Source organism: Chrysemys picta, chromosome 12 (genome assembly GCF_011386835.1).
Source record: "Chrysemys picta bellii isolate R12L10 chromosome 12, ASM1138683v2, whole genome shotgun sequence".
Lineage (NCBI taxonomy): Eukaryota > Metazoa > Chordata > Testudines > Emydidae > Chrysemys > Chrysemys picta.
In genome coordinates, this window is record NC_088802.1 from 16,445,725 (window position 1) to 16,470,339 (window position 24,615).

General features: G+C 53.3%; 1 protein-coding gene across 1 annotated transcript in view; it reads right to left on the reverse strand.

Annotated features, from left to right (window-relative positions):
- Positions 1–18,162: 18,162 nt before the first annotated feature.
- The window catches only part of LOC112061047 (butyrophilin subfamily 1 member A1-like), a 71,485-nt gene continuing 65,032 nt past the window's right edge, over positions 18,163–24,615 (reverse strand). Inside the window, exon 8 of the mRNA XM_065565013.1 lies at positions 18,163–19,272. Within this exon, the coding sequence (XP_065421085.1) occupies positions 18,713–19,272 (560 nt within the window). The 3' untranslated portion in view covers positions 18,163–18,712. The remainder of the gene's footprint in view (positions 19,273–24,615) is intronic.

Below are 24,615 nucleotides of genomic sequence, written 5' to 3' on the forward strand. Positions count from 1 at the left end.
CCAACACCACCCAGCCCCCACCCATTAGCTCGGCGATACCCCTGCCAATCCCATGTCTCTCTCCTCCCTCCAGCTGCCGTATGACGTGTCTCACTCACCACAATCCTCTTCACCACAGCCGCCTTGCAGCAGCGCGGTTCCAGCGTGTCCTGCCCTCTCTCCTGTGCAGCGAGACACGCAGGGTAGATGGCCTGCAGGAACATGAGCTGCTGCCCTTCATCTTGTACCACCAGGAGTTGGGTATAGCGAGAGAGAACCTGTTAGCTAGGGACCTTTCTGCCCCACCCACACCAGCTCCAGGGCTCAGGCCTCAATGGGGGATCGTGGGGACCTGCCTAGTGTCCAAATCCCCCACGACTCCTACACAAGCAGGATCAGGAACTGGGACAGTGCCTGTGGGGGGGAGGAGACCTCGACTGTTGTGGGACAAACACCCCCATCTTGGGGGTCCCACATCATGGATGTAAAAGGGCCCCATTAGGGGTGGTGGATCATCAGGGACAAGATCCTCAGAAGGGGGAAGGGACAGGACAACCTTGGTTCCAGCCCAGGTGGGGAACATTTGTACTTTTTTTTTTTTTTACTGGAGCTGCTCTCTGATGACCTTGAGAGCAGCTTCATCTGTGGCCATGTCCACACATTCCTCCTCCTCTGAATCCCTGGGGGTCCCTGCACCCGGGAGAGAAGGGAACAGGGTGATGCCTGCTGCCACTTGGGGGAAGGACAGGGGTGTGGTGGGGAGAGCAGGATTAAAGATCCCCCTTCCCACCTCAGGCACCCAGGGAAGATTGAGCACCACACCTCCCTCTCAGGGATGCCTCCAGCCCCCAACAGCTTCAGAAGCCTATAGCAGAGAGCCCCCCGCTCCACTGTCCAGGACTCCATAGGAGGTGCCAACTTCCCCAGTCCCAGAGCATCTAGGACCAAAGTGGCAGCAGCTCTTGATACCCCCACCCCCAGTTCCCCTTGCTGAAGGGGCAGCTGTGTGACTGCTGCTGGTGTCAGTGGGGTTCATGTGTCTCAGGCCAGACACCTGGACTGGGGACACCCCCCCCCCCCCACCATATCACTGGGAGAGTATCTGGGCCAAGGATGTTCACATCCCTGTCCTCACCCCTCCCTGACCCCAGCCTGGCTCCTCACCTGGAACAAAGCACCAGCGTCCATTGGCCTCGCTGCTGCCAGAATCCCAGGCGCTGCTGCTGTCCCATGCTGAGCTGCTGGTGCTGGGACAAGGATCTTCCACCTCCTGGCCTGAGGGGGCTGGAAGGTCCTTAGTGGGCGCCGGGCAGGGCGATGCCTCCTGCTGGGAATGAGGGTTGGGCTCCTGGGGCCACTGCTGCCCACACAACAAGCCCCAGAACCACCCTGCCCGGCGCCCCTCCTGGACTGGGTCCTGTCTGCGAAACCGCATCCTGAGGCAGCTCCATCTGGGCCTGGTCGGGGCCTCTCCCAGCTCGGCGCCTGCGCCGGGAGTGGGTTTTGTTTGCCAGAAGGCTGAGCACTTCCGCCTTCTGGCCTGGACGGGAGCTGTTTCCCCGCCAGCAGGGACGGAGGGGTTTCTCTGCCCCTTGGGAAGATGGCAGCTGCTTCCCTCAGGCTCTGGGGCCACCTGCAGAGCCTCCTTCCTGAACATCATCAGGAGCCTGGCCATCCTGGAACCGAGCGGGAGCAGGTGTGAGTCTGGGGTCAAGGCAGCCTTTCACTCATGGGCCTTTTCGGTCCCTCCTCATCCCTGCTCCAACCAGAGCAGCCCCTTCTCCCCCCACAGGAGTGCAGGGAGTGCCAGCTACACACACTGGCAGGAGTTCTTTGCATGATCTGCTCCCAACGTTCCCCCTCGTCACCCCTGCTGCTGCAATATCTAGGAAGTCACATCCTTTTAGAGCAATGGGGTCAGTCCCAAAGACCATCGGTTACTATGGACAAGCAGCCGCCTCCTGTCATCCCAGGCCACACTCCCCCGCCCAGGCTAGAGAAAGAACAGAACCCAGGAGTCCGGACTTCTCCTGGGAAACCATTCCCCACGTCAAAGTCACAAAGACCCTAGGCACAGGAAGACCAGGGCCCTCCTCGTTCCGCATTGATTTCCATGCTCAGCAGCTCACAGGGTCTGGCTCAGCTCAGAGACTCTCAGCCTGGGGAACAGTGTCCCACAAGGGAAGGGCTGGGAGCCCCATTGCTGGAACCTTTCCAAACGCACTGAAGATGGCTCTGGAGAAGCCCCTGCCTGGTCTGAGAGTGAGGGGCTCTTGGGGGCTGTTTGCAAATGAAATCCCCCTTTGGAGATGTTCTCTCCCCATTTCTTCCTCTCCCCTGACAGACAGGGGAAGCCACCGAGGAACCCTAATGCCACTCACTTGCTTTAGGTGATGGAGCGATGGATGGCGGATGTTCAGGGTCAGCAGATGTCCCTCGCTCTCCTCCTCACTCTCCAAGCCCAAGGCAGGCTGGAGAGGGTGGTGACCCGAGGAGTTACCCTGCCCAGCCAGCAGGCAGGGTAATGACACTAGGGCGATCGACTGGCTGTGAAAACAAGAGTCTGTCTTATTGCCAAGGGACGGAGAAACTCAGCCAGCAGCAGCGGGGTGCAGAACACTGCCCTAGTGCGGGAGTGACAGCACCTCCAGGATCCTGACATTTACACACCTTCCTGGAGCCTCCCAACCCCCCTGGGCTGTAGCGATGGGACCCCAACCTTACTGATGGCAAACGGGCCTCAACTACCAGCTCAGGGTCACACCGAGTGTCAGAGCCATGGATGGACCCCTTCACTAACCACTGCTGCACACTCCCTCCCACAGCTGGCAATTGCAACCAGGCCCTCATGTCCGCTCCCCCTGCCTTTGAGAGGGAGTGTCACTCCTGGTTCCATTGCTGCCTATTGATCTGTGGGAATTAGGGCAAGTTGCTCCCCCTCTCTATGGCTCTCGGGGACTCACATCCCTGAATGAGCTTTAAAAAAGACAATGGTTCAAGTTTGGCCCCAACTATTTCTTGTTTCTCTAGACTAGCCATTTTAGCAAAGTTTAGAATTCTTGACGTTCAACACCTGGAAACATCCCTTTCTCCTTCGCAGATGGCTTGAACATCCCTTATCTCCCTCAAGCTCACTGCTGCCTGGAGTTAGAGAATTGACCCTATTCCCATTGGACCTACCCAAGGTGTCACACAGCAAAGCGGTGACAGAGCCAGAAAGAGAAGCCAACAGTCCTGACTCCTGTTCTAACTAACAGACAACAACCCCCCCGGAGGCAGGGATAGAGCCCAGGAAATAAGGTGTGAACAGTTTTATGGAAACCGTTTTCTGTCAGAAAATCCATTCAGACTAAACCATGTTGTTTCTTGAAATCATAACAAGTAGGATGTAAATTCTTTGCAAAAATATTTGTTTGCAAAACAAGAGCATCTCCTGTTTGTCACAGTGCATTAAACTGTCTCGTACACAAAGGGGAGACACTACGATCTAGAAAATTAGATGAGATGCTTCAGTCTGAGCTAAGTAGTTGCTGCTCTTAACAATTTCAAAATAATAAAATACAAAAAAAATTGAATATTATGTCATAATCTGATATGGCTCAATGTGATAGGACATCTCCTATTCTGCACTGCTACTAGTGACACGCTTCAAAGGATCCCCATCATCCACCCAGCGCGAGGTAGGTGGGAGAGGATTGTTATTCATAACTGACAGAAGGCGAAACTAAGGCTGAGAAAGGAGCAGTGACTTGTCTTAGCTGATGCAGCCAGTCAGTAGCAGAGTTGCTCTCAAATGAGCTACAGACCAACAATTGTTCATAGTAATTATTCAGCGAGTATTTTAGAAGAATTGGAATGTTAGAGAGGATCATCAACTGCTCCAAGACAATTAATGGAGAGCAGCATCAACGTTGGTCAAACATATAACTGGTTGTGACTTATTTGCTTGGTCATAAAAGAGAACAACAAAGACCAGAGTTTTCTGCCTGTCAAGGTTGAGACTTTGAGGGGTGGGAGGCTAAGGGTTCTCATCAAATAGTCCAAAGAATACCGCAGGTCACCACCGAGGGGATCACTCTCAGAGCACTATTCCAGTCTCACCTCTCTGTGAGGGCCTACAACAAATCCCCTGCCCCCCGCTGCACACACAGAGCTCCTGGTGGTGGGAGGAGAGCAGAGGAAAAGGACAAAGGAAGGAAGAAGAGAAAGGTAGGAGGGACAGAGGAAAAGGGAAAACAAAAAGGAGAAACCCCAATGTCCCCAGTGATTCTAAGGGACAAAGTCCTACGTTGGGAATACAATGCTCCCACTTCAATCTAGTGTTTTCCATTCCTAGAATTCAGCCGGCACCTGATGGATCAGACTGAACAGGTTCCAAACCTCTCGGCGGCTCTTACCTTCTACACAGGGATGTCTGTTTTCTAGCAAAATCAATAAAAGAAAAGGAGAAAACTCCAAAGAGGGTCCTCCATGCGCTCACGTACGTGAAAGTGAATTCTCTCTCAGTCCTCAAGGAGAGACCTCGATAAGGAGACGTGCTGAAGCAAAGCCACAGGGATCTCCAAGGTTGCCCCTGTCCTGCACCCCTGTCCTGCCTGGCTGATGTCAAGATCTCTCTGTGAGATCATCTCCTCCCCACCACCTTTGTCCAATAGGATGAGGTCCTGCCAAAGGCCCTTGTGATGTCACTGCCACATCCACCCCTCCCCTGAAGTGCTGATGTCCTGCCCCTGTCCAGCCATATTGGATGTTTGAGCTGCTTCCCCTGGATCACCCCACTCAATGACTCATCATTGTGGGGGTGACACCGACTACACAGTACAACACGAGAGGCTCTTCCCCAGGCCGCAATCAGGTTTTCATAAGTTAGTAGACTTTATGGCCAGAAGGAACCATTAGAGCATTTAATCTGATCCCCTGCATATCCTAAGGCCTCCTGTATGTCAGAAGAGCTGGGTTTTTCTTTTACTCAAACATTTTCCAGAAAGACATCTAGTCTTTATTAGAAGAGATCAAGAGATGGAGAAGCCATCATTTCTCTTGGTACTTTGTTCCAATGACGAATCACCCTCTTACAAATCTGGGTCTTATTGTCATTATACTTTTTCTGATTTCTGCTTCCATCCATGGGGTCTTGTCATGCCTGTCTCTGCCAGATAAAAGAGCCCTTTTATACTCAACATTTTCTCTCCATGAAGTCAAGCAACTCACCTCTCATTCTTCTTTTGTACATACTAAACAGATTGAGCTTTTTCAATGTCTCATTATAAGGCATCATCCCCATCACTCAATTATGAATCTTTTCTGTACACTCTCCATTTTTTTTAACATAATATTCAAAATGTGGACACAAGAACTGGATTCAACATTCCAATATCAGTCTCACCAATGCTGTATCACTTCCCTTTCCATACTCACTACTCTATCCATCCAAGAAAGGCTTTAACCTTTTTTACCACAGTTTCACATTGACAGATTATGTTGAGCAGCTTGTCCACTATGGCCCCGAAATCCTTTTCAGGGTCACTGCTTTCCAGCGGACTGTCCCCCATTCTGTAGGGTGCCGCCTGACTCCTTTGTTACTGGAAGTATGGGTTTGCATATGGCTTTATTAAAACCTAATTATTCAGTAAGTATTTTAGAGGAACTAGCCCATTAGAGAGAGAATCAAGAATTACTCAAAGACAATGAATGGAAAAAAGCAGAAAGAGCAATAAATACATGTTTGCTTCTGGCTTATTTCCTTGGTCTTAAAAGAGAGTAACAAGGACCTGAGTCTCCTCCCTCACAATACCCCCATTCTCGCCCAATCAGCATTGAGACTCTGAGAATCAGAAAGCTGAGAGTTGTCACCAGATGTCCCAGGTCACCACCGGAGGGAGTCACTTTTAGAGCACTATTCCAGCCACATGTCTTTGGGAGGGCCTCCCGCAATGAGAGTTGGAGTGCAAAGCCCCTCCTGCCTCACACTCCACATTCACACAGGTCCTGGTGTGAAAGGAGAGCAGGGGAAAAGGACAAAGATGCAAGAGAAAAAGAGAAAGGAGGGAGAAACAGGAAAAGGGAAAACAAAAAGGAGAAACCCCAAATGTCCCCAGTAATTCTAAGGGACAAAATCCTAGGTCGGAAATAAAATGCTGCTCCCACAATCTAGTGTTTTCCTTTCCTAAAAATCAGCCAGCACCTGATGGATCACACTGAACAGGTTCCAAACCTCTTGGAGGCTCTTACCTTCTATACAGGGATGTCTGTTTTCTAGCAAAATCAGTAAAAGAAAAGGAGAAAACTCCAAAGAGGGTCCTCCTTGCACTCACGAACGTGAAAGTGAATTCTCTCTCAGTCCTCAAGGAGAGACGTCAAGAAGGAGACATGCTGAAGCAAAGCCACAGGGATCTCCAAGTTTGCCCCTGTCCTGCACCCCTGTCCTGCCTGGCTGATATCAAGATCTCTCTGTGAGATCATCGCCTCCCCACCACCTTTGTCCAATAGGCTGAGGTCCTGCCAAAGGCCCTTGTGATATCACTGCCACACCCACCCCTGCCCTGCAGTGCTGATGTTCTGCCCCTGCCCAGCCACATTGGACGTTTGAGCTGCTTCCCCTGGATCACCCCACTCAATGACTCTTCATTGTGGGGATGACACCGACTACACAGTAGAACACGAGAGGCCCCCCTCGAACTTGGCTGTCGCCTAGGGCGCCAAGTGGTTGGGGGCGCCAAAAAGCAGTGCCCTGGCTCGGCAGTGAGGAGCCACCTTCTGAAGGACCAGAGAGCCAAAGCATCGGCTTACGGGGGCGGCGAGCTCAAGCCATGGAGGAGCCGGTGCGGTGCAGCGGGGGCAGCATCCCTGCAAAGGCAGCGGCGCCGCCCCCCGCCCCTCCTGCCCAGGCTTCAGCACGGCGCCCCGCCGGGGGCTTCTGCAGGCTGCAGCTGATGCATGCAGACAGCGGCCCCCATGCGCCCCCCAGCTCCCCCCTCGCCATACTCGGGTTCTGCAGCTCCCAGGTGTGTGAGCCGCCACTGCCCCTCCCATAGCAGGCTCAGGGCCCTGAGCCTGCTCCAGGACAATTACTTACTAGGTCCATAGTACAGTGTGTACAAAGAGATGTGAGTGGGGGAAGTCTGTGTGTAGTCCCTGGGAGATGGCCTGAATGGAGACTGGAAAAGGGCAAGTTAGTCATTTTCATCCTCCCTTTGCCTCCTATACTTGCTGCCGTCTGTATGATGCTGATGCTCGATTTAGAGGAAAAGAAGTGGGATATTGGATCTTCTCATTTTGCCCACTCTCCCATCCACTCTATTTAGAATCCCCAAGACTTGATTTTAATAAATCATTTCTATAATAATTCCTCATTTTTTATACTGAGTCATGTTATTAAGTCCTGCCTAACTATAAAGACAATGAAATTCCACATTTTTGGACAATACCAAGTTGCTTCTGTGAGTTGCTGAAAATAAGAGACCCTTTCAAAGTGAATTTTATTTTATTTTCCATATTCCGTTGTGGTATTTTCATTTCTGGAGGGTCTTCCAATAAAAGTGTTTTCCATCTGTGACTGTTTGTTTGTTTGTTTGTTTGTTTGTTTCAAAATGTTCTTCTGATTGTGTAGGATTTGCAGTATGCAGCAAAATCTGGCCAGTCAGATTTCCTGATCTATCATCTTTTTCCTGCTTTGTCCCTAACTTTGCTGTCATTTTCCATATTGGACACGTGAAAGACACATTTATTTCATTTAAAGATAGAACCGGGGTCATCTTAGAGTGCTGGTCGCTATGTATTTTATGTATATTTATTTAATAAAGTATTAAATTTATTTCATGATATAAAGTAATATTCCTTTTGCAGTACATGCAATGGTATGAGTGTTGATTTGAATAAGTGCAGAAATTATCACTCAGAAAACTAGACTCCTTTCTTATTCCAAATTAAGGAACTCATTCCTCTAACTGATAGCCAGAAATAACTGTTTTATGCTGAGAAATGCTGAACTTCTGAATTGTTTATATAAACATTGGGAACAATACTGAGGCCTGGTCCCCACTTAGTCCGGACTTCGGACTAAGGTACGCAAATTCAGCTACGTTAATAACGTAGCTGAATTCGAAGTACCTTAGTCCGGACTTACCGCGGTCCAGACGCGGCCGGAAGTCTCCCCCCGTCGACGCCGCGTACTCCTCTCGGCGACCTGGAGTACCGGCGCCGACTGTGAGCACTTCTGGGATCGATCCGGGATCGATTTATCGTGTCTTAACCAGACGCGATAAATCGATCACAGAACATCGATGGCGTGCCGCCGGACCAGCCGGTAAGTGAAGACTAGGCCTTAGAAATTGATGCTATATACACTCACATCACACACAAAATCAATACAATGGAATTTTACTTTAAGTCTGCAGATCTTTAGAAATTATGAGTAAAAATGATCAGAAGGGGTTTTCAGAAATTGTGAAGAAATCCATCACCCTTTCCCATTTCTTATCCTCTTCTGCCTTTTGATGGATATTGTTTGTCAAGATGAAAATTTTTTAAATGATATCACATTTCAATATTTACTACTAATTACACACAAACAACATAACAAATAAAATAATTATAAATGTTGATCATTGCTGTCAGTTTCACTTCAGGATTACTTATAGCTTGAAGAGCAGATTATTTTTTCCAGCACAGGGAAAGCTGTAGAACTTGCCAGTAGACACTCAGCTTTCTCCATTCAGTACCATAGACTCATAGAATCATAGAATATCAGCGTTGGAAGGGACCTCAGGAGGTCATCTAGTCCAACCCCTTGCTCAAAGCAGGACCAATTCCCAACTAAATCATCCCAGTCAGGGCTTTGTTAAGCCTGACTTTAAAAACCTCTAAGGAAGGAGATTCCACCACCTTCCTAGGCAACCCATTCCAGTGCTTCACCACTCTCCTAGTCAAATAGTTTTTCCTAATATCCAACCTAAACCTCCCCCACTGCAACTTGAGACCATTACTCCTTGTTCTGTCATCAGGTATCACTGAGAACAGTCTAGATCCATCCTCTTTGGAACCCCCTTTCAGATAGTTGAAAGCAGCTATCAAATCCCCCCTCATTCTTCTCTTCTGAAGACTAAACAATCCCAGTTCCCTCAGCCTCTCTTCATAAGTGATGTGCTCCAGCCCCCTAATAATTTTTGTTGCCCTCCACTGGACTCTTTCCAATTTTTCCACCTCCTTCTTGTAGTGTGGGGACCAAAACTGGACACAGTACTCCAGATGAGGCCTCACCAATGTCGAATAGAGGGGAATGATCACGTCCCTCGATCTGCTGGCAACGCCCCTACTTATACAGCCCAAAATGCCGTTAGCCTTCTTGGCAACAAGGGCACACTGTTGACTCATATCCAGCTTCTCGTCCACTGTAACCCCTAGGTCCTTTTCTGTAGCACTGCTTCCTAGCCATTCGGTCCCTAGTCTGTAGCAGTGCATGGGATTCTTCTGTCCTAAGTGCAGGACTCTGCACTTTTCCTTGTTGAACCTCATCAGATTTATTTTGGCCCAATCCTCTAATTTGTCTAGGTCCCTCTGTATCCTATCCCTACCCTCCAGCGTATCTACCACTCCTCCCAGTTTAGTGTCATTTGCAAACTTGCTGAGAGTGCAGTCCACGCCATCCTCCAGATCATTAATGAAGATATTGAAAAAAACCGGTCCCAGAACCGACCCTTGGGGCACTCCGCTTGAAACCGGCTGCCAACTAGACATGGAGCCTTTGATCACTACCCGTTGAGCCTGACGATCTAGCCAGCTTTCTATCCACCTTATAGTCCATTCATCCAGCCCATACTTCTTTAACTTGCTGGCAAGAATTCTGTGGGAGACTGTATCAAAAGCTTTGCTAAAGTCAAGGAAAAAGACATCCACTGCTTTCCCCTCATCCACAGACCCAGTTATCTCCTCATAGAAGGCAATTAGGTTAGTCAGGCATGACTTGCCCTTGGTGAATCCATGCTGACTGTTCCTGATCACTTTCCTCTCCTCTAAGTGCTTCAGAATTGATTCCTTGAGGACCTGCTCCATGATTTTTCCAGGGACTGAGGTGAGGCTGACTGGCCTGTAGTTCCCCGGATCCTCCTTCTTCTCTTTTTTAAAGATGGGCACTACATTAGCCTTTTTCCAGTCATCCAGGACCTCCCCCGATCACCATGAGTTTTCAAAGATAATGGCCAATGGCTCTGCAATCACATCCTCCAACTCCTTTAGCACCCTCAGATGCAGGGCATCCGGCCCCATAGACTTGTGCTCGTCCAGTTTTACTAAATGGTCCCGAACCACTTCTTTCTCCACAGAGGGCTGGTCACCTCCTCCCCATGCTGTGCTGCCCAGTGCAGCGGTCTGGGAGCTGACCTTGTTTGTGAAGACAAAGAGATTTCAAGTAACAAGCCCACCTGTAAACATGTCTAAAATATTACCTCTGTATTAACACAATAAATGGGAACTGAATGTTAAACGTTGTCAAAGTTCAGTCAGATACCCTGGTGTATTAAAATAGCTGTTTCTGTCTGTAGCTAGAGCCGACACCGTGCTAGTACTAATTACCAATCAACGCAGGATAATCCATCCATTGGTGCAGCCTCAGCTTCTCCACCTCCTCCTGCAACCTCTTGAAATTCAAGTTTTGTGTGCTTGACCTATCACGTTTTACCAATATCAACTGGCTCTCTGACAGCATCTCCAGTTTCCGCTGCAAATTTAAGGTCACCTCCTTTGCATCTTCTTCAGGTTGATTTTTTTTCTCTTCTCCTCTACTTTTCCCTTCTGATATGTTTCTGTAGCTGCAGGCAGCTATTTTGGCTGGGCCTTATTGAGGCATGTGCTAGCTGATCATATTTAGCTCGGCTGCAAAGACTTTTTTATTTCCTTATTTTGATGTCATCCGGAAGAGAGAAGAATGTGTTATAAAAGTAACAGTGTGATTTATAAAGTGTGGAATAATAATGATACTATGACTATACTAGCATGAATAGTACTACACAGAGTCCATTCCCAGTGTTGTGACTGGATAATTGAATTTAAAATTCAAGTAGTATTTGGCCAAGCTTGTGAGGACTTACATTCAGCTCAATTGCCTTTCACTATTTTTTTTCCCCATCCGTCATGGGACCTTTCCCATGATAACGTCAGAATGTCGTCATATCCAATTCATTCCAGAATTTCAGGGAATGTTGAAGTCACCAATGGACAGAATCCAATTAACTTTGGAGGGAATGAAATACTGAAAGAGGGAAAATGGGGGACACATGTAGATGCTGTCATCTATTAATGGCACTTATTAACACCTTGCAGAATAACAATATTTCTGCTCATCCTTCCAATACATTTGAACCTATTGATATCCTGAATCATAGAAGAGAAATAATTGTTCACCTGACTAGAGGCTGTGGGGCAGATACTCAGCCAGAGGGAGAGAGGAGGCGTCATTATTTCCTTCCTCTTTAAAGCCTGTTCCAAGTAGGGAATAGAAAGTACTAGGGGGGAGGATCCACAAAAGGATCTAGCTATTGCAAGGCTGAGTGTCACATCACCTGACTTTTAGGCACCTAGACAATCACAGGAACGATACTATGATCCAGAAAGACAAGTAAGGTTCCTAGGCGCCCTATAAACTGAATGGGGAGAGAGAGGCCCCTAAAAATAAAATGCCTAAAAGCCAGCACACTTGGTGGTAAACCACCTAAAATACCAAAGGGAACTACCAACAAGATGGAGGAGTTAAGCCCAGGGCCGGTGTAACCACTAGGCGAACTAGGTGGCTGCCCAGGACGCCAAGATTTGGGGGTGCCAAAAAGCAGTGCCCCCCAATTTTTTTTACACTATTGCTCCCAGCGGGGAGATGGGCCATTCGCAGCAGCATTAGCACCTACCTCTGCGGGCTTCCTCTGCAACCGCGGGCCCCGCCACCTCCCTCCGCCACGCCCCACATCACTGCCCACCCACACCCCCCTTGCCAGCCCAGAGCCGCCTCCTCCCCAAGCCGCATCGCTCCCTAGCCTGCTCCCTCTGGCTCTGGCAGTCCTGGACGCCCTGCCGCAGCAGTGGCTGCTGCCCAAGGGCTGCCGGCTGATCGGAGCAGGTGACATCAGCCCGCCTGCAGCTGGCCCTATTGACAGCAATGCAGTGGTGGGGGTGGGGGAAAGGAAGAGGAGACCGTGGCCACTGGTCCACCTGCGGGGATGGATCATGGCCCTGCCAGAGGATACAGGGTTAAAGAGCTGCAAAAGTGTAACCATCCTCAGCACGTGCCACCTTCCAAGGCTTCATCCCCCTCCATCCCTGCAGCCCCGTGGAGCAGGGAAATAGAGCCCTATTTTGGGGAAAGTAAGGCAGAGAACAGGGACATGAGTTGCCCAAGATCACCCGGGGAGTCATTGTCAGAGTCCTGCTTTGAACACAGGAGATCGAGGCTCCTAGTTCTGCACTGGCTCGGACCATTAGACCAGAGGCCTTCAAGCCCTGAGCTCTGCACCTGCCCACACAAGGTATTAATCTGGGATGCAGGGGCAGCACACTGCAAGTTTTCAGTGAAGAAACACAGCTGTCTCGAGCCCTTATGGCTACAAGGAAAATCTTCCAAAGGTGGTGGGCATCTAGCCGACACAGTTCTGTCTGCCTGAGTCTGCAGCCAGCCTGGGACAACCGTTCTAGGAAATGCAGCAGTAACTGTTAAGTCTAATTACAACACCATCAGAGCCAGATTTTCATGTAACATGGGTGACCAGTTGTGTGGTGCACAACCACTGCACGTGTGCGAGCAACTCAGATTAAGTGCAGCTGGGCAGGCTGCAGCACCCAAGAGATTTTTGTTCTCCCACTGAATGACAGCAGATGCACCAGTAACTTTACTAGGTAGAAGTTCAGTGACCACATTAGGGCCATATCCTCCCCACTCCCAGCATTGGGCCAACTGGCCCTCATCATTCTCCTGATTGCTTGTATTGTGATTGATGGGAGATCTGCTGTGGATTGAGGGGTGTATATGGACCTGCCTTTGCAGGCTCAGTCCTGGCCCAGCATTCGAAATAAATTGCCTTGAGTTTCAGAAGTACTGAGAACCCTGGAGTTCCCACAGACATCGGGGGAACCGCAGGTGCTCAGCATCTCTGAAAATCAGGCCCAGAATGACACTGACACCTCTGCCCTGGGCCAGAGCTCTCTGAGTAAGGGGCTTCATCAGTGATTGGTGTGGGGCAGAGTAAAGCAACCAGGACGGTCATGACGGAGGCTGGAACTCTGTCCTCACCTCAAACCTGTGGGGAAGACAGGCCTTCAGACACCCCCTCCCACCTGCATTGCACTTTCCAGCCCAGGAGCAAGGAACCATTTCACACCTTAGCGCTGGGGGGAGCTGAAACCCAGAACGGGGAAGTAACTTGCCTGAACTCATCCAGTGAGTTGGTGGCAGGGTGGAGAATAGAAGCCAGATCCCGACTCCCAGCTCTGTGCTCTGATCCCCCAAACAGCCCTTTCCACATCCATGGGGCGGAGGGCAGGAGGGACTCTAGCCACATGCAGGAGACCCAAGGTCATTTATTTTCATTAAATATATAGACGAAATAATGAAATAAATAAAATTTCAAGCCGAACATGTATTAATTCTAATGAACAATGCCACATTATGCAGTATTCATTTTTGAAAGTTTATAATAAGCGATGCTCCGGGGGGAGGGGCGGAAGGGGGGGGGCGCAAGGTGGAAGTTTCGCCTAGGGCACAAAATATCCTTGCACTGGCCCTGGGTGCATGTCCACGTTCCTATGAAGAAGTGGCAAAGTAAGTAATGAATTTACACTGGCCAGGCTCCTGACCAGTGCAAGGCAGCATAATTCTGGGGTGTAAGACAGGGGAGCTGGGGGGAATTGGCTGGAGCCTCCCTATTGACCGTCCATGAGTGGCTGGGAGATCATTCATGTAACACTGCTGGGTGTGTCTCTGCCTGTGAATGGCTGTGTATGTGCAGTGTCTGTCAAGGCTAGTAGCTTGACACCAGCATCACAGGGTGAAAGGCAGCCCCGGTTGGTGGGTTTGGAGGGCTCAGTGGTCCCATAGTCCAGGTTGTGCTGTGGGGACGCGTCACACCCACCTCCTCCTCTCAGGTGAGCCCTCAACCTCTCTTCCCTCCCCTGTCACCCATTCCCACGTATTCCCATCTGTATAATCCCCCATCCCTCGATGCAGAACTAAACCCCTCTTCCCCATGCCGCCTACTCCTCTGCCCCCAACAGCCCTCTTCATCCCAGCCAGCCGGCAGACGGGTATTTTTTTTCTTACATTCAACTCAATTCATTTCACCTCTATGTTTTCATAATTATCTGACAGTTATGAATATGGGGGTTCCAGGGTGCTGCTTTGATGTACAGAGGCCTTACCTTCAACTCAATCCATTTCACCGCTCTGTCTGTAACACAATAATGGTTCAATGCTGCATCGGATCAATTCCAACGCTTCAGTGAATGTTCTAGGTACCAGCGGGCAGAACTGCCCTGATTGTGTCAGAAATCTGGAAGCAGGAAATGGGAGACACTTGGGGCCCCTGGCACTGGGTGGGGTGGGCAAATGGGGGCCCTTGATGAAAGAGTTGGGGGTAACTGAACCTTTAATCCCCTCTGTGGTCTACTGAGAAGCCACCTACAGCAATGGGAGCGACAATCATTCCTGGTGGGGAAGCCCCTGCCCCAGCCAGTTTTGTGCTGGTGAACAGGGCAGGGATTTTGCAGGAGGCTTCCACACGCGCTATTTACACCGGTTGGTGAAAGTCTCCCTCTGACTCCTCCCAGCTGCGAGTGATGCAGACTCAGCAGAAATTCTGCCCACAGTTCAAAATCGAGGCAAACTGGGCAGGTGAGAGCCTCCTAGAGATGGAGCGGGGGTGGGGTGGGGTGGGGGCTGCAACAGCCAGGGCCCTGGGAGAGGAACAGGGAGGGGAAATTCAGTCTCAATCATTCATTTCACAACAATGGGCCTCACCTCATGGAACTAGCTACAGGCAGAACAGCCAAAGGCTCTGAGCCCTGGCACTTTAGGGGGAGGGTGGAGTGAAGTCCCAGCAGGAATGTAACTGCTGTGCAGTGCAGCTGACACACTGTAGGGGGCAGCATCGCCTGCTGCCACTGGGGAATCCTGGAGGCTGCAATACACCAGGCTGTTACCGATGCCTGTGCCTCACTCAGGCTGCAGGCAGCACAGGGAGAGGCCCAGAGCAGGGCACAGAGGTGGCTGTGATGCTGTTTCAGCTCATAGGCACTGGGAGGTCTCGGGGGGCTTGGTGATGCAGGGTTCCCAGAGGCAACATGGAATAATGCGGTGCCCAGCGCTGGCCCTGGGGGCATGGTTCCCCATCCCCACAGATCTCACTGCCGGGATGTTTCCCCTGAAACTCAGTCTCACTTTCCCCTTTGTTAATTTCTCCCCATCCCCCCTGCTGCTTTTGCCCCTAATTTTTTTATGTTCAAAAACAGAACCAGAAACAACACAATCCCCCAGATGGTGGCCACAGAAAATACTGACCCTAGGACCAGTTCTCCATCCACATCTCACACTCCCCATGAGACCTCCTGTTCTCAGACATATCTCTGACCACAGTCCTGCATGTCTGGATGGGTCCCTCCACAGCTGGGAGGGGGGAGTCTGGAAAGTCTGGAGGATGCAGCCACTGTGAACCAGGAGCCCAGGCCGAGCCGCTGCTGCTCGCGCAGAATTGAATTTTCCCCTTTAATTATTGAATATTCATATTAAATCTTCCGAATTATGATGCTTTTTTCCATAATCCAATACTGATACTAGAATTCCCTCCGATTTCCTGCCCGTCCCTGTAATTCTCAATAAGGCTGTGATTGGGCCATGGGGATTTTTAGTATATTTCACTGCAGAAGTGTGGGAAAAACACAAGGAGTCATGGAAAGGTCACTTGGCAAGACCTGATCTGGTTTTAGCCCCAGACGGAGCAGCATGAGGGGTCACTCTCCACCCAATGGGGGCTGCTCTGTGTGTGACTGGGTCCCTTCTCCCCCCAGGCAGCACCCAGAGTGGTCACAAATCTAAACTTAATTTTCCACCATCACCACCACCCAGCCCTGCCACTGACATGGGCATCAGGGAGCCCTGGGTGATGCTGCATTAACAGGGGCAGGATGGGGGATGGAGCCAGAAGATCCTATGGCGCTTGGGGGTGGGGGGCAGCAGCAGAGGGGCAGGTGATTGACTCTTGGTGGTTGGGGTCAGGGCTGGGTTTGGTTAATTATAAATAATTTGGGGGAAGGGGGCACAGTCTGCAGAGGACATTACATCAATATTTAATGCGTAGTTGGGAGTTTAAGGGATCCAGCCCACTGGCCCGTTAGCAGCCAGGCAGCACCGTCCCCCACGTTCTGTTCTGTTCTATTCAGTCCTTACAGCCCCTCATCCCCGCAGGGTCCCAGTGCGTCTAGCCGGGCACCAGCCACACGATTCGCATTCATCCCCTGGGATTCTCTCCTGCTCCCTTCTCTCCCCAGTGCCGGGGATTTTCACTCTGTGTATCCATTGGTGGATGTGGTGCCTGCCGTGCTCTGTGCGCTGGTGACTGGAGGCAGGTCTGACACGTCCCCTGGCACTGGGAACCCAGCGTAGGGATGTTCAGGGGGGTTCTCAGCTCCTGTGGGAGTTTGTCCCATAGCCTGGGAGCGGCTCCTCCGCAGCCCAGCACATCCCGATCAGCAGCTCTGTGAGTGTAGAGACCCTGCTCCCTCTCCACGGCTTTGACTCCATCCTGGGCTTCCCGTCGACAGCACCTTCCCAGCACATGTCCCTAGTCCGCACTGACCTTTCTGCTGCTGGCCTCCCACTGGGGCCATGGGAAATGGCAGGGGAGGGGCCAGCACAACCCGCTCTGTCTCTGCGTGGTCCCGATTCCCAATTCTGTTCATTGTCAGGCAGCCAGACCAGGAATTAAAGCCAGGAAAACAAAAATAACATAACATGGATCCCAATGACATCTCTAGTGGGTCTGTGAAATGACGGGGTTAATGTCACACCCAGCAGCAGCATCTCAGCACACAAGGGGGATACAGAGAGAGAAACACAAATGAAAGTGAATGTCTGTGAGGATCTCATGACTCCCATAGTGTGTGTGGGCTGTTAAATCACCCGTGTCACTAGGTGTGTGCGATGAAGCCCTTTTAACACTGCAAAGCCAACCTGCTTCCAGCCTCCCCTGTCTGACCCGAGCACAACACTCACCCAGCTCAGGCTCACCAGCTCCCTCCCCACAGACAGCACTGAGGGCGGGAGCAGTTGGGTACAGAGCAGAGCAAGGAGGGGTTAGGGGTGCAGTTGTACAGGAAGGTGCCCAGGTGAAGGACGTTTATCTGCGCTGATAGGGCCCCACTCAGCGTTACCTGGCAGGGCTGTGTCTTTGCAGGTAAACAGGTCAATAACAGTTCCCTGCAAAGCAGTGTGGGATAGCTATTGGAGGACTGCCAAAGTGGTGTGCAGCAGGATTGTGTGCACTCAAACAATAGACGGATGGAACTTTATTCGCAGCATGGGGATCCACTTTGCAAGAGGACTCCAGATTTCACCATGAATACAGAATTAGTGTGCTGGAAAGGATTGCGGTATGTGTGCACATACGTTTTTAAATCAAATTAACTCAACTTAATCCAGTTTAACCCCCCTGTGTAGACAAGTAGGGTGGCCACTGACAAATCTCCAGACTACTGGACATTGCAGAACTTCTGGAACAGGATGGGCCCGCCCTCGTTGGCTTGACCCTGCCCCTGACATCATGATTTCACAGGCACCATGCGTGCAAAGTCACACTGTACGGAGGACACCGTGGGGACTCTGTTTTGTTAATTGATGTAAGAAAAAGAAAGGAAGGGTCATATCTTGATTACCAATTATATGTAGATAGAAAGGTAAAAATCAAATGCCTTAATGCTGACAGAACTTCAAAGACTATTATATAATCTTGGGTGAGTTCACTTAAATATATTGCTTAATTAATTCTATCATTTTTTCACCTATTAATTTACAAAGATGTAGTGCAGGAGGTGGGTGTATGTGCCCTGCCTTCCAGAGAGAACCAGTCAAGACAATAAAGAGAGGGGGAGAGAGAGCAGCTGCACATGTGTGTAGTTGTGATGTTTACGACACATGTACATTATAACCAAATAACCTCCTCTGACAATGTAATGGTTTATTTTGTTAAGATAAATATTTTGGATTTCTTGAAATTCCACAGTTGAAATACAAATGACGTTATTGAGAGAAGTTAAACTTCAATATAGACTTGAGGGAAGAATAAAAAAATAGATGTAAATAATTCCAGTTCTAAAAATACGTTTAGATGCTTGTTTTTGAAATACTGTTGAAATGTAAATTAAAATGTTCTTGTATTTACACCTTGTTACAATAATATTTTCTAAATTAGAATAATCTTTTTTCTTTCATATTTTACGTTGAGCTTTCACAGGGGTAGAAAATTCTGACAGGGGTAAATGTCCCTCATCCACCCCCATCTGCTACCCCTGGGGCAGGGGACGGGGAAAGGTGAGGGCTGGGGGTTCCCAGGTGTCTGTTTTTCGACCGGAAGCTCCAGTTGAAAAGGGAAACTGGCAGTGTCCGGTCAGCACCAAAGCTCCAGTTGCTGCAGTAACTGGCCCCCACCACTGGGGGCGGGAAGAGCAGCAGCGCTGGGCGGGGACAGTCTGTGCCGCGGGGTCACTGTCAGGGACAGAGATTCCCTCCGGCCTGAGCTGGGACCGGGCAGATTATCAGGGGAGCCGCGTTTGTACCCCCAGCGTTGAGATAAGGACTGAAATAAGGGCGGAGCGTCCCGGAGAAGGTGTCAGTGAAAGTGAAGAGATGGGACCTGTCAGTCGCATTGTAAAACGAGACCTCGCCCGCCTCATAGTCCAGGAAAATCCCCACCCGGCTGGGCCTGACGCTCACAGGGAGGGGGGTCCAGGGGGAGGTGAGGGCCTTGTATCCCCCATCCCTCAACCACACGGCCCAGTATCCATTCCCAGGTGAGAGTGTGACCTTCCCCTTCCTGCTCACAGATTCCCTACAAACCCCCAGGTCCCACTCAGTCTTGTCTCCCACCTCCACCTCCCAGTAACGCCTCCCACCCGCGAACCCCTCAGCGCCCAGGACACAGTAAGAATAATCAAATCTCTCAGGGTTGTTGGGCAGATCCTGGCATTTGTCTCCGAGTCTCACACGTTTCCGATCCTCAGACAGGACGAGGTTGGGATGAGCCGTGTCTGGATCCAGAGTCACGTCCACTGGGGAGAGAGTCACAGAGTCAGGGCCAGGGGCAGGGGCTGGTCACTGGGATCAAAGGGAAATTAACCTGCGTCCCCGTTAATCGCTGCGGGGGGGCGGTTGTTGCCTGAGGGGAGTCAGGGCCCATCTGCCTGTGAGGAGACAATCAGGGCCGGCTTTAGGCCGATTCAGCCGATTCGGCTGAATTGGGCCCTGCGCCAAGAGGGCCCCGCGCTGCAGCTGTTCACCCCGCCCCCAGCTCACTTCCCCCTCCCCCCTCCCCTGCACGCTCCGCCCCCTCCCCTGCTTCCCGCGAAGAAGTCTGAGACGAAGCAGGGGCAGGCCGGGACGGCAGCACAAGGTAAGCTGGGGTGGTGGGGGCGGGAGAAGGGCTCCGGGGAGGCGCGGCCCGTTCCCACAGGCCCCAGCGGCTCTGGCCCGGCTTGGCTCCAGCCTGGCCCCGGCGGCTCGGGTCCCCCCCCCCCCCCCCGGCGCGGCCCCCGCGGCGCGGCTCGGGTCTCCCCGTCCCCCCCCCCGTGGCGCGGCTCGGGTCTCCCCGTGTCCCCCCCCATCCCCCCCGCAGCGCGGCTCGGGTCTCCCCGTGTCCCCCCCCGTCCCCCCCGCGGCGCAGCTTTCCCCGTGTCCCCCCCGTCCCCCCCGCGGCGCGGCTCTCCCCGTGTCCCCCCCCGTCCCCCCCGCGGCTCGGCTCTCCCCATCCCCCCAGCGGCGCGGCGCAGCTCGGGTCTCCCCGTCCCCCCCCGTGGCGCGGCTCGGGTCTCCCCATGTCCCCCCCCCGTCCCCCCCGCGGCGCGGCTCTCCCCGTGTCCCCCCCGCGGCGCGGCGCGGCTCGGGTCTCCCCATGTCCCCCCCGCGGCGCGGCTCTCCCCGTGTCCCCCCCCGTCCCCCCCGCGGCGCGGCTCTCCCCGTGTCCGTCCCCCCCCCGTCCCCCCCGCGGCGCGGCGCAGCTCGGGTCTCCCCGTGTCCGTCCCCCCCGTCCCCCCCGCGGCGCGGCGCAGCTCGGGTCTCCCCGTGTCCGTCCCACCTGTCCCCCCCGCGGCGCGGCTCAGCTCTCCCCATGTCCGTCCCCCGCGAGCCGCGGGCTCGGGTCTCCCCGTGTCTCTCCCCCCCCCCCCGCGGCGCGGCTTGATTCCTGGGGGCCGGGCTTGCTGCAAGCCCCGCCCCCAGGAATCGGGCCCCGCTCTTGCTAAAGCTGGCCCTGGAGACAATGAGGGGAAAGGGCAGGAGGAGCGGGTGGGGGGAGGGTGATAAGGTGTCACTGGAGGTTGGGGAGGGGACAAGTAGATGCTGGGAGAGGAAAGGGGAGGGGGAGGTGACAGGAGCATGTAGATAAATCTCTGATAATTTTCATATGACTTTACATTGTGCCTCTTCATATAACCTTGTGGTGGGTCTACCCACGTGTGACCTCTGTTTTCATGGGACTTTGTATCAAAGCCTCATTTAGAAACTTTGCATTGCCCTTGGTATAATATTATAGCCCCTAAGGATAGAATAAGATAGAAGAAAAATTTCTTTTTGCTAGCAGTAGAACAAGAGCTCTCTCCCCCCCCTCTCTTAATCAATTGCCCTGTTGAAAGAATGAGGTGTGGATGAGCAAGGCATGGAAGGCAGCACCTCCAGACAGCCTCAACTGTTGGAGAGGGGCTGGGAGCCAGACCCAAGGACAATAAAACGTGTCAAGTGGGCTCATTAAAGACAAGCAGACATACCGACGGCCTCGGGGGTTAGAAGCAAGCACCTTCTTTGGAAACACCCTCTTTGCAGCATTGGGACAACACTCAAAAGAAAGCAGCACAAAGGACCAATGGACACAGACACAGAATTTGAATCTGGTATAGATTTGCATAAGAGGAAAGCTGCTATAAAAGTGAGGTGTCTTGCAGAGGACCCCGGGTCTCGTCTTGTCAACATGGGAGCATCGATCCGGATCGGCAGAAGCCCGGCTCCACCCCCTCCCCCATCTAACTCACCTGGCCAGTGAAGTTAAGGGGAGCAACTAATTGGTAACAAGAAGACGGAGTGTGTTTGTGTGTGTGTGAGTGTAAGTGTAATATATTATATGCATATAATACAGTGTTAATGAATACATGTATTACTAATAAATGTGGTGTTTTGCCTTATTCCCCCTGAAAAGATCCTGTGCAGTACTTTAAGTACAACAAGCAGAGGCAATGGAGGGAGGGGCAGAGGGGAGGGGCAGGCACAAGGGCAATGGGGGGGCCAGAGGAGCAGGCACCAGGAGGGCAGAGGGGGGTGAAGGGAAGGGCAGGTTCCAGGGGGCTGCAGGGGGTGGGGGCTCCAGGGGAGGAGAAGGAACAGACCCCAGGGGACTGTGGGAGGTGAGGGGAATGGGGGGTACCAGTGGGATGTAGGGGGGTGAAGGGAAGAGCATGTTCCAGGGGGGTGAGGGGAGAGATGGGCACAGGGGAGAAGGGGACAGACCCCAGGGGGCACAGGGAAGCAAGGGAAGGGGCGGGCACCAGGGGCAGAGGGGTGTGAGGGAATGGGGGGGAGCTCCAATGGGGCAGGGGGAATCAAGGGGAGGGACAGATGCCAGGGGATGGGGGGGATGAGGAGTGGGGCAGGTGCCAGGACCGGGGGGGGGGGGAGCAAATGGGCAGGCTCCAGGGGGACAGAGTGAGGCAGAAGCCTAGGGGCAGAGGGGCTGGCTATGGCAGGGACAGTGTCACCAGTAGGTGGAAGAGGGCAAGAGGAGGAGGGGCAGGTACCAGGGGGCTGCGGGGGGTGAGAAGAGAAGCATGTGCCGAGGGCAGAGTGGGGTGATGGGAGGGTCGGGCACTGGAGGGGGGGGCTAAGTAGGATGACAAGGGGCAGGTACCAGGGCTGTACAGCACGAGTGAGGGGTAGGATTGGTGCCAAGGGAAAGAGAGAGACAAGGAGAGGGGTGGGCACCAGGAGTCCAAAGGAGGGAGGTCAGGAGAGGGGGCAGGCACTGGGGGGACAAAGAGGGGAGAGGGAATGTGCTTGCACCAGGGGACACAAGGGGTGAACAGAGGTGCAGCTGCTAGGGAGGCAGAGGGGGAGTAGAAGAAGGGGCTGGCGCCAGGGGAAAAGGAGGGGGCAGGGAGAGACACAGATGAGAAGGGGACAAAGAGGGGTGAGGTGTAGGGCAGGTGCCAGAGGGGTATGGTGGGCAAAGAGTGGAGGGAGCCCTGGGGGCAACAGGGCAGTGGGGGAAAGGGAAGTTATCAAGGAGGAGAGGGGCATGAAGGGTGGGTGCCAGGAGGACAGAGGTGGGAGGGAAGGGGTAGTCACCAGGAGGGATGGGGGGGATTGAGCAGAGGGGCAGATGGAAGGAGGGGAGAGAGGAGAGGGGCAGGCACCAGGGGGCAGAGTGGGGACAAGGGAACAGATGAGCACAGGGGGGCAGAGAGAGCAGGGTGAAGGGCAGGCCCTAGGGGGGTAGAGGGGTGTGGAGATGTGGGCACCAGAGAGGCAGAGGGAGTGTGAGGGAAGAGGCGGGACCCAGAGGTTAGGAGAGGCTGAGGGGAGCGGTGGGCACTAGTGGGGTAGAGATGGGGTGAGGGGAAGGGCAGAGACCAGGATTCCAAAAGGGGGACGAGGGAAGGGACTTGCATCAGGCAGGCAGAGGGGGCATAGGAAAGGGCAGGCACCATGGAGGCAGATGGTGGCAATGGTAGAGATGGGCCTCAGGAGGGCAGAGGAGGAATGAACAGAGGGGCTGGCACGAAGGGATTGGTGGGGTGAGAGGTCCAGGTGTCAGGGATGCAGAGGGCAAGGGGAGGGAAAGGGGAAGAACTAAGGGGAAGGTGGAGGGTGTATGTGTGTGCGAGGGAAGGGGCAGGCCCCAGGGCGTGGGAGGATGAGGGAAGCGGCTTGTGCTGAGGGTAAAAGTAGGAGCCAGTGTGGGAGAAGGAAGGGGCAAGCACCAGATGGCAAAGTGGGGAAGAGACAAATGAGTTGGGGACAGTGGTGGGGCGTGGGATGGGGAAGGCACCAGGGACAAATGAGCAGGGGGTGAGGGAAGGTGCAGTCGTCAGTGGGTGGGAGGGCATGGGAAGGGGTGGATGCGAGGGGGATAGAGGGGTACAAAGGGAGGTGTGATAGCTGGGGGGCACAGGAGGGAAAGCAGAGGGGCAGGCAACAATGGGGCAGGAGGAGGGGCAAGTGCCAGGGGGACAGTGGTGTGGCATGGAATGGGGCAAGCAACAGCAGCAACAAGGGGAAAGAGGAGGGGCAGGTATTGGGGGTAGAGGAGGAGCAAGGGAAGTGGTGGGCACCAGAAGGGCAGGGGAAGGGGCAAGTTCCAGGAGACCGAAGGGGGAAAAGGAAGGGGCAGACAAAAGGAAGGAAGGGGGTGGGGGAGGAGTGTGTGTCAGGAGAGTGGGGGTGAATGGAGGGGTGAGCACAAGAAAGACAGGGGGTGGGGCAAGTCATGGGTGATTGGGGAAGAGGGGCGTGAGGAAAGCGGGGTCAGTGGGGCAGAAGGGGTAGGCACCAGGGAGGAGAGAAGTGAGGGGAGGGGTAGGTGTCAGGGGCCACGGGGAGTGAGGGAAGGGGTTGGCACCGGGTGGGTGCGGGGGGGTAAGGGAAAGGGCAGGTGCCAGGGGAATTGAGGGGGTTGAGCAGAAGGGCAGGCCCAGGGAGGGCAGAGGAGGGAGGGACAGGCACCAGGGGGCAGAGTGGGTGGGCAATGGGAGGGGTGGGCACCAGGGGGCAGAGGGGGCGAGGAGAGAGGCAGGGCAGGTGGGTAGAGGGAGGTGTTAGGAGAGGGAATCGAGGAGGGGCAGGAGCTGGAAGGTCAGAGGAGGGGTGGGCACAGGAGGGTGAGGGAAGGGGTGGGTGCCGGGGTCAGAGAGGGCTGAGGGGAGGAGAATGGTAGGAATCAGGACAGCAGAGGAGGGTGAGGGGTGGGGTGGCACCAGGGGAGAAGATGGGCAGCAGAGGGGGAAAGGGGAGAGGAGGATGCCAGGTGGTAGAAGGGGGGTGAAGTGATGGGTGGGCTCCAGGATGCAGAGGCTGTTTGGAGACGAGGGGCACGTGCCAGGAGGGCAGGGGGCAAAGGGGGAATCCAGTGGGGCAGAGGTGGGTGGAGGGCAGGGGCATGAGTCAGGGAGGCAAAGCGGGGCAGAGGGGCCTAGGGGAGCAGAAAGGGAGTGAGACGAAGGGGAGGTGCAAAGGGGAGAAGTAAGGCTAGAGGCAGGGGCCAGGTGGGCACAGGATTGAGGAAAGGGTACGGGAGGGGCAGGAGCCAGAGAGGGGTGAGGGAGAGGCAGGCCCCAGGGAGTCTCTGTTGCTTTCGGGCCATGTGTGGTTGGTTTGTCGCTAAGATCAGGTCTGTGCCGTCCCTGGCCGGGCAG